Source organism: Eimeria maxima, genomic scaffold (genome assembly GCF_000499605.1).
Source record: "Eimeria maxima Weybridge genomic scaffold, Emw_scaff274, whole genome shotgun sequence".
Taxonomy (NCBI): domain Eukaryota; phylum Apicomplexa; class Conoidasida; order Eucoccidiorida; family Eimeriidae; genus Eimeria; species Eimeria maxima.
The window spans coordinates 27833-38137 of NW_013565589.1; the positions used below are offsets into that span (position 1 = coordinate 27833).

Consider the following 10305-nt stretch of genomic DNA (forward strand, 5'->3'; position numbering starts at 1 on the left):
CTTTTCCACTGAGCAGGGGAAACGAAATATCAGACACTCCAGCGGTCTTGATACTGCGCATGCTTCCCAAAACATTGGAAAGTTGGAACCTGGGAAGGTATTCCGAGCATGTAAGAACCTACATTATATGGTGGGGCATAGAAGGCACCATCGCACTGCATCGAACTAAAACGACGAACAAACCCGCGCACAGATGCAGATGACAAATCCGCCAGGAAGCTAGGACAGGACAAGTTCTCCAGGAGGAGCTATGCTTTCATAAGTTTGCGATGTTGACTCTACACCACATGGCGAGCAGAATGATGACGGAGCGAGACTGCTATTCACTTCTCCACACTTAGCAGCTTCAAAGAGCATGAACCAAAATGGAAGCCAGCAGGAGCTAATGGTGCAGCAGCGCCTTCCCCTGCTTTATTACAAGTTCTTCCATTGATTCCGCTTTTTCCCGCATAATTGCCGCTGCTTCTACAGCTCCCTCAATCGTGTTTGCCTCCTTAGCTGCCTTCTGGGCTGCGTCAAAGCTCGCCTGAAGATTCTTTAACAAACTCTGGTCGGAATGTGAAAGTGTTGCGCCACTTGAAGAAGCACGGGCAGCGAGCTCCATGCTGAATACGATGTCCATATCCAGCACCTTCAGCAAGCAATTGCCCAGCATGAGTATACAGCATTTGTTTTTCAGCTTCACCAAGGGGCTGACGGTGGCCGTCACTTTCTGCACATGGCTTACCATGTGTTGTGTCTCGCGCAAACTATGCAGCGCCTCCACCAATGCCTTGGCTTCAGAATAGTACTTTTCAGCCTGTTGAGAGATATCCTCTGCACTATCCCTAAGCCTGGCAGCCAAGACGGCATTAAGATGAGGAATTGGGCTGGATGCAACCTCAGACGAACCCGAAGGCTCTGCGTTTGCTGCCTGTAGCGTGCGCACCGTTACTCGCAAGCCCCCTTTTTCTGAGACGGCACGCCAATAAGCTTTCAGAGCCACATCCTTCAGCATGTTGTGTATATTTGGGCGGAAAATTTCTGCTGGATGGGGATGGTCCATAGTCAAGGGCCAACACTTTAAGAGCAGCGAGCCTGCCTGCGCTTCCAATTCCTCAGCAGTCCTGTTAGCTGAAAGTATGTCACTCAAAGACATATTCCGCGGAACAGTTTTCAAATTTGCCCGCAGCTTACCCAGCACAACCTCCGCCATTTCTAGTTCGTCTGAAGGCGAAGACAGTGTGTTGGTTGGTTGCGTAGCTGCATCATCCTGTGTTTCCTTATCACCGTTTGCTCCGTTGTCGCCTCCCGCTGCAGCTGCAAGCGCCTTGGCAATCCCCAAGTCTCCCTCATCACGCAGCAAAGTATCTTCGTGAACTTCAAAAAGGAGCGTTCTTACGGCATATAACATATTTTGTTCTAGTTGTAATGCCACATCGACTGCATGCCTCTTCCTGTTTTCCAAACCCCGCAGCCACTCAATTTTATCTGTAAGAGCAGCTAGCACCTCTCCATCAGTTTCGTCTACAAAATATCGTTCTGTGGAAATCTCGTTTCGGGCTTCGCTGAATTTTCGGCATATATTTAAAATGCTCTCATCAAGTACGCGCAGGTACTTGATGAACGTAAGCACCCCCTCCTCTTCCATATCCTTCTCAATCGCCGTCAGTCGCGCTACTGATTCTTCACTTGAATCCAGCATAGAGAACGTAGGGATTTCTCCTCCGGTTTTTATGAGCACTTCTGCGTGAAGAATGGCAGTTCGATGTAGGGTGCGTAGGGCTTCCAATGCGCGGTCAAGCCGGTCGTTCGGCTCTCGGTCATCCGAAACTTTGCCCTTGAGCTGGTATGCGTGCTCAACATTCTCCTTTACCTTGGCCAGTAATATCTGGGTTTCGTCGGAGTCAACTACTGAGGCAAGCCGTGATGCTGCGGGAAGAAGCTTTCGCACCTCCTCCAGTCGCCTTTCCGTCTCTTCCGGCGGGCTCCCTGGTTGTGATTTATCTCTCTCCTTTCCTGCTCGCATAAAAATGCCCCCTTCCCGTGGTGCATCCAAAGGCAACCTTGCATCTGTTTTTCCAAGCGCATCTGCCCTTGGTCCTGAGCGCCGTTGCCCACCTGTTCCCATCAAAAACAAGCAAAATAGTAGCGCTAGGGCAGCTCCTAGCCCCGTCGCCACCGCCGACGTCCGGTAGCCCCCAAGTTTAGAGTTTGACAAAGGATTGTTGGTAGCAGCTTCAACATCGACTCCAACGAACCCCACTGGTCGACCATCTTCTGGAATCGCATCAATGGCCTCAAGGCTAGAGTCAAGGAAGGATGCGCTCTGCGTCGCATCATGCTCCCTATAGACTGACTCACTTGCAAGAGAAGCACCGGTTGAAAGCCATGCACTTCGTGAGGAGGAGAGCCCAATGGAAGCCTCTGCCGTGGCAACACAGAGAGCCTGACGCAGCAGGGGGAGCACCCAGCACACCCGCCATCCCACCGGCTCCCTCATCTTCTACAACTATCCATCAGACTCACTGCATCAATGAACATGGCAAGACTACAAAAGGCAACTCTGGCGACGAACTACCCAGGAACACAGGCCCGGGCAAACCGCCGGGCATGTGCCGCGTCGCCGCGGCTAGGACCGACCGAATGCGGCCAAGGCCGCAGTCGAAAGTTCCACAACTGCCTATTACGATACAATATTTGCATTTAGTAGGCAAATGTTGCGCGCAGCCCACGAAAGGAAGGTCGTCAATCCAATCCGAAAGCAGTTCCTCTCCCGCGGGGCCTCCGATGTAGGTTCCTCTTGACCAGGAAGGATTGTATGGCTCCACAAACAGCCAATGCACAATTTATGTAAAACTTCCTTCTTTATCTCGCTAAGGATTGAGATGTAGATAAGCCACAATACAATATACTGCACCGTGGGGATGAAACTCAATGACAATGTGGCGAACCTCAGTGGCATGGGATCCACTGGCGCTAAGGCTTGCTGTAGACCGTCTCCTGCAGGTGGAGGTGCAGTAATTGAGCAATCAATAAAGTTTAATGTGCATTCATATTTTTACATGGACATAAGTTGGGTAATTTTGTAGGCTACTTGTCGCGACGAACTCTAGATGGTTGAGTGGTGACCGGCCTGCACAGCGTGGCGCGTTCCAGAGACATCGAGCTGGGAGCCTGCATTAGTATGCTTTTGACACGTTGCACTGACTGCCACATTTCTGCAACCACAAAATGTTTTGTCCACAGTTTTTGCCGCTTAGGAGGCCTTTGAACATCTTCGAATCTTCTGAATGAGGCACTCTGTGGACGTGGGGAAGTGGCTCGTATTTCCCCGAACGAGAAAGAACACGCGCAATACTCAAATTATTTCGTCTGGAATGCCACTATTTAAAAATTCTCTGGAAGATACACTCCAAATATCTGCGTTCATCTACTGTGCATTCGGCTGGGTGGCTTCTGCTTCGGCTCAGGTGCAGTGCCGGGCGCTACTTCGCAATTTGATAAGAGTTTGCAAGTGTCTTTCCACTTAAGTTTAGGCTCCTACCCGATTACCCTGGCTCAGGCCCTTCATGCACTGAAAGGCGGCCCCGTGATAACGTTCCGCAGGCAGCGTTACGGCGTTATACCGAATGCACTACCCAGGCCGTAAAAGGAAGCAAAGGAGTTAAGAGAGGTCTAACCTGCCTACTGTGACTGTGTAGTCCTAAACAACTGTAACAGGGAGAAACAAATGCGAGTACGAATTATCCAGTACGGGAAGTAGGGAGGTATACAGCAACTACCCATGACGTGAAGTGGATACGGCCAGATTGCCTGGTGATGAGCCATGAATGTTCATCTAAAGCTGGGACGTTTACAAGAATTCCCCAGATCTGGAAGACTTTGGTGAGCCAAGCGAACCCAACCAGAAGCGCAAGAGGTAATCCCATGGTGACGTTCTACACGACAGAATCTCAGTGTACTCCTAGCCTTCAAGCAGAGGACAGAACAAAATAGCACAAAGAATATACCTTGGACTTGTCTTATGCAGAAAGTTCTCGAACGAGCAACACTCACAGGAAAGGGTACTGCCTAAAATGCAGTACCGATTGTCGGGGTGCTAAACATTCTGTGGTTTGCCGCTTCCTCTAACATGTGCGAGCTTCACGGTGGACCAAATCAATACTTAGAAACGCGCGAGCCCATCAAATCCCAACACATATGGTGCTTGGAGGCACCCTACGGTGGAGTTGAGGATCTGAAGAAACATACTTCCGAAGTTGTTTCCTTACATATTCCATTGCTGTACAATGGGCTACAACGTTTCCACTGATTCCAACGTACGAAGGGCTATGCGGGAGAGCTATGGGCCTCGCACGGTCGGAGGACTTACCAGTAGGAACTGGACGCCTAAAAGTGTGTCTATGGATGCTTGGACATCTATACTTCAGGAGGGGGTACACACAGGGCACATTTATCTTTGTAGTAACGTACCCTGCGCGCTAGACGATTGCATTTTATCTCTTGTGTCACAGTATACGTACCTCAGCTCAGCAGTGTGCATCGCCGGGACGGAGAAAATTGTGCATCCCAGTAGAGCAGATTTGGTCCTCCTCAACTGCTGCATTTGTTCGTCCATATGCAAGCTCGCGACGACCCCTCCGCCAAAGCGGAGGTCTCAAAGTGGCATACTCAATTTTTTTGCTTGCACTGCACCTAAATCGGCAAGCAAATTAATATGCCTCCTTGAGGAACCGTCCTCTCCCCTCAGAAAGAAAATAACCTTGTGTAGACCTACTACTTGTAGAACTGCTGAACCTCACTGAAAAATGCTGAGCAGGGTCCACAGTCATATCGCCCAAAAGGGTGGTGATATTTACCCAACTATTTACGACGCACAAGTGAATACGTTGTGGCCACAGTTCTCATCTAAAGCGGGCCATTACGTGTTGATGCGTTGTTGCTTGTTACTTTGGGCCTGCATGTTCTGCTTTTTCCAAACGGCCAAAGAACGACTCTAGGCGCCGAGTTAAGAATTCATCGGCCGCTTCTGCTCCATCGGTGACTGAGCCAGCAGTAAGATCAGCCCTACATTTGTTATCCTGTGTGGGGCTTGGCATCTCGAGACTCTGCACAACCCAACGCGGCAGCAGCTGCTGTACACGGGCAAGACTGTACCTCCTATCTACAAGCAATATTGCAGCGTAGTCCTTGCTGTGACGAATGGCGCGGCCGATCGTTTGGTTGACAGTGGTCATGCATTGCAACAAACCATAGTCAAGACATTGATACTCCTTTTGCTGCTGCTGCTGCTGCTGCTGCCTTGAATATGCCAGCCCACAAGATGGAACAGGCCTTGCTTCTTTTGCTTCATCTGCCGTGGCCTGCTGCTTCTGCATGATTTCATTGTAGTGCTCTCTGTGCAGAGTGAATATTTTGTCCTTAATGCAAGGAAACGGCATACCAACAACCACCAATAGCCGTGCGAGTGCATCGGAGAAGTTCACTCCTTCGCTTAGTCGGCCTCCCATCACACAAAATAAAAATGCTGGTCTCGGCTTTGGGGTCCCTTCTTGAGCGCACTCTGCTTTGTACTTCATGCTCTGCCAATGATTGTCACGACTGTTTCTACCGCCGCACACGGAATCCGAATTTCTCTTCCACTCTGTTTTGTCAGCGTCCAATGTTCTTCCTACTGAATATCCCTTTAAAATAGCACAGGTGTAGATCTGCCAAAGGGCCGCCCCATAGGCAATGTGTATACCTGCGCGCAGAATGCAGAGAGAACCAAACGACAGCAACAGAGGCGCGTTTCGTGAAGCTGTCAAGATGTTTAAGGGCCAAGGTTACTCGAGAAGGATAAAAATGCACCAGCCGCCTGCAGGGAATTGACACAATATGCGTGAATGCATCTTGAGGAATTTGGGCGTGTGGGTAATGGGACAGGGGGAATTCACCGGTTCTACTGCACAGCAAAAAACGGGAGGAGGGATTTTAATGGTACATTCAGCTGGAACGAACAGCCACGGGAATAAAATTCATCTATGTCGAAGCACACGTACATTCAAGAGTGTGTTAGGAATGCGTTTGTGTGCCATCACATCTTGCCATTTTAACAATGAGCATGCATGAAAGGCACGTTTTTCGTAAGCGAAATATCAAGACGCATCGATGTATGCACCGACAAATGCGCAAGCTCGGGGGAGAGAAAGGGGATAGGGGACGCAGCTGTGTGGTAGCTCAGATAGACTGGGTTACCTGCATCGACCTTCGTAGGTCCCGGTGCCCGTCTCTCTGCAAAGATAGGCCCCAGCTTCTTTAACTCTGTCATAATTGGTGCAGCAGCAGCAGAAGCAGCCACATCTCTTCCCGCATCGCCGTCAGAAATACCGGCAACCGCTAGGAATGACTGCAGCGTTGCAAACGAAGGGAAGAAAACAACGACACCACCAGAAACAGTGCCAGAGACGCAAAGCAACAAGCGCAATAAGGACACAAACTGCATTGGGAAGTGTATGCGCTGAGAAAATTCGAAACAAAAGTCAGAGCAAGAAGAGGAGACTGCACCACACACGCACAAAACAACCACCGACACACGTTGTTGTTTGCAACTGCTGTTGTTTTTGCTGGTGATTCCACTGCTCCTAATCTTATTGATCTGGTTGCTGCCGATACTGACTCCTGCCCCAACACGAACCAGGCATAGGTACGAAATGCAGTAGCCTCCACACAAGCACTCACGCCTTGAGATCGGAAGTGCCAAGACTCTGTCGCTTGCAGTGCCAGTATCCGCCGACAGGAACATATAACTTGAGGGAGGTAGGCAACGCACAAAGCGAGTGAGGGACTCAAAGGGAGACAAAGTTCCCCCCATCAACACCACTAGACGAGCTGTCTTTACTGAGTGCACACAAGCCAAAAAGTAAGATATCCTCGCACTAAACCACAACCCCCAAACCCCAACAGCAAGACCTAAGCCTGGTGCCTGCTGGTGTTCCAACTTACATATGGGCTCAAACGCCTTTTCTGCAGAATACAAATCACAGCGCACTCGATAAACTAAGCTTTAACAGTAAATTATTGAAAGGAAGTCCAGTTGCACATGGGATACGATGGTCTGTAATGAGTTTACGTTCCAGCGTACTGAACTAAGAAATCAGGGGATCGTTTACCAGTTGCAAGGCATACAACCTCAAGCCTACAGCAGCAGCACGCTCTTCCACAGGCAAGCTTTGCCCCCATTCCATCTTCTGTCTTTCGTTCAGCAGCACCAGCAAGGCCCATTACAGTTGACGCTGCTTCTTGATGATGTTGCAAGCTCGTTATGACAAGCCTATCAGCTGCATCCATACCCAACAGTGAATGGATAAAACTTCTCACTGTGTACATGCAAGACGGCTCCAAAATATGCTGTTCTGTATGACGCTGCTGTTTCTGTTGGGTCTGCGGTTGTTTCGTCTGTTGCTGCTTTTGCGGCGGCTGTTGCAATTTGTGGTTATGTTGCATTGCAAATCCCCTCATTTTCTGGCATATACGTCGAGTCGGGTCAGAAAGAAAAGCAATAAGCTCGTGAAAGTCAAAACTGTCGAGCTTGAAAAGGCGCAGTAAGGCCGTCGCCGTTAGGACTGTCTCGGTGCCCCTTGCTTGAATATCTGCAGCAGCAGCACCTATTGCTGCTCCTTTTGTATCTTCCTTTGCTGCTTCTCGCGAATATGCCAACGCCGCATGTGGGTTACTGTGCGAATCATCTACTACATGACATTGCTGTTGCTGTTGTTGCCGTGTCCACTCCTGCGGCTCGCCGCAGCAGCAGTATGGCTGGAGTCCCTTGTAGATAGTCTCAACCAATCTTGTCAGCTGTTGCAGCAAGTGGAGAGACCGTGGTGCAAGTCTACTACTAAACTGTTTGACGTACAAAGACAGCAGCCGAGCTGCAGATGCTGTTGTTCGATGGGAAAGTGTTGCAGATTTGCTGTTGCTAAGAGCAGCAGACAGGTGATGAGCCTCGTCGACACAGAAAACTGAATCTGCCAGTGAAAAGAAGCCAACTTCCGCTGTGCTCCCATCAGCAGGAAATGCAAGAGAGAACGGCAGCAGCACGACGTCTGCTTCCGCTGCTGCTGCTCGGCAGCCGTAGTAAGGACACCCGCCAACAGACCTTCCAATACGCCGTAGGTCTTCTATGTCAAGCGTAGCAGCCACTGCAGCGTCTGAAACCAAGTGTTTCCTTTTGTAGTAGCCGCACAAGCCCTTTGAAACCAGGTATGAGCACTTGTCCCCCAGATCACTGCTGCTGTTGCTGTTGCTGCTGCTGCTGTCGCCAGTAAATACATCTGGATGTAAGCATAGTTGTTGCCTGCCAGCTGCAACAACTGCGACAAAGTCTTTAATTTCCTCTCTCCTTCCCTTCTCCTGCATCATTCGAATTTCACTTACATACTGCTGCAGCTGCTGGTGCGTTCTGCTGCATATTACGATTTGCGGGATACGGAGACTGTGAGAAGAACCTGGTTGAGAAGATGTTCCCCAAGATTCATGTAGGGAGTTATTCCATTTTACATTCAGGCAAGAGTCGGGCTCCTCAGGCGCATATGCATCGTACTCTGCAAGATCCTGCTGCTCCTGCGTGCTGTTCACGGTGGCGAGGCGCTTCGATGCCAACGCCACTTTGCAGTTTTGCCCTTTCTGCTGCTCCACATGTTGCATAGGATTAGCTGCCGCTGCTGCGTCGGAACGAGCTGCTGCTTCTTTTAACCGCGTCTTTCTCTCCCTGAGGAACTGCTGCGCTTGTTGTCGCTGTTGTTGCAACAGTGCTGTCTTGACCCACGGTGGCGTTTTCCTTGTTTTCTCCGAGTCCTGCTGCTGCTTTTGTTGTGCCTGAATCTGTCGGTGCTTTTGCTGCAGCTGCTGGAGTATTAGCTGCTCTGCTTGTTGCTTCAGCCACAGCACAGACGGACAGAGGAACGACAAAGTCTTGCCTCCCCCAGTAGCCATCTCAAGTGCAGCGAATTTTGTCCCCTGGCTGCTTCCCTGAAGGGCCCTCCACACAGTATCCATGAAACGTAGCTGGGATAGATAAGGGACATAGGGAAACCCAAAGGTGTCATGTTCCTCTGATGCTGCCGCCGCCTGGGCTGCTGAGCAAGTGGAGGAAACGGTTGTCGTTGCTAAGCGTTGACCCGTGTCTTTCATTCTTACGCTGGCCTTCCAACTGCGCTTACAGCAGATGCAGAGACGGCTATATTCCTTCTGCTGAATGCAACAACTGAAGGCATGTTCTTTCTCCCGTGGTGTGTGGAGGTCAACTTCCGTCCCCAGTTGCAAGATGCGTCACGCCCTGGTTAATGTCTTTCAAGCGTGTTGAAGCTAATATGAATAGACTTTACGAATTGACTTCTTCCAGCGAAGGTAGGTAAACAGGCGTTTGGGTGAAAAAGTCAAGCGCCTCTACTACGGGGCCCCTCGGGGGCCCTCCAGTTAGTTGGGAAAGTATGAAAGGATGTGCAGCTCAAGTAAGTAACAATTATATATGCTCTTTTGGGTTGGCATTTCATTTTTAAAGCCGGACACTTCCGAAAAGTGTGATCTAATGTAACGAATCGCCAAAGTTTACAGTGCAGCAACGAAAGTTGTCGGGACCCAACAAGGCAAAAGTTGTCGGGACCCAACAAAGCAATTGCCGAGGCAGAATGGTGGGTTACGCTGGTCATTAATGGAAAAATACCCATTTCCCATCACCGGGCATTAGCTGTTTCCCTATCTTTTGCAGGGTACTTTTGCAACTGCTGGAAGGATGCAGCGGCCTCGCTTGGCGTTGCTTCTGTTATGATGCTGTTCTTGGCCGTTGTTAAGGAGTCAAGATGCAGGTGTTTGAGCAGCAATATGCATATTACTACGGGCACACCTGACAGTCCTCAAAGCGCGCATGGCATGCAGTACAGGTTTTCTTGCGTGCGCAATTTTCGGAGTATTGCGTTCTGCTGGAGGTGCAACAGAGCACACGGGGAAGGCGTCCTTCATCTAGAGTCATGCGCCTAACGCAGTTTGTTCCCGAGGCCTCACAAAAAGAGTTAGAGCACTTCCCACTTCAAATGTTGTGGTTGTTCTGTACTCGCTTTCATATCATGTTCCGAGTGCATTGCCGCAAACCGTTGTTAGGTGTGGGGGTGCTATACCTGTATCCGAAGCTCCGTCAATCATGATCCTTAACTATGAGCTGCCACGTATTATCGGCTTTGACCGCCATGCGTCAGTGTTACCAGAGTGCAATTCACCGTCAAGGAGAAGGCGTTGTGTCCCTGTGCTTGGTTGACTTAACGAGTCTTATACCATCTTGGCAAAGAG

The 10305-nt window shown here is 50.0% G+C and overlaps 2 protein-coding genes across 2 annotated transcripts; both read right to left on the bottom strand.

Annotated features, from left to right (window-relative positions):
* Nucleotides 1–382: 382 nt before the first annotated feature.
* EMWEY_00025800 (hypothetical protein, conserved) lies at nt 383–2482 on the bottom strand (the record flags this gene model as incomplete). The annotated part of the gene is made up of 1 exon (XM_013481112.1): nt 383–2482. The coding sequence occupies one exon, from the start codon at nt 2480–2482 to the stop codon at nt 383–385; it is 2100 nt and encodes a 699-aa protein (XP_013336566.1).
* A 2446-nt stretch (nt 2483–4928) lies between these two features.
* Nucleotides 4929–9153, bottom strand: EMWEY_00025810 (helicase, putative; the record flags this gene model as incomplete). Its single annotated transcript, XM_013481113.1, has 5 exons — nt 4929–5725; nt 6220–6522; nt 6703–6861; nt 6967–6987; nt 7134–9153. The coding sequence occupies 5 exons, from the start codon at nt 9151–9153 to the stop codon at nt 4929–4931; spliced, it is 3300 nt and encodes a 1099-aa protein (XP_013336567.1).
* Between the last annotated feature and the right edge of the window lie 1152 nt (nt 9154–10305).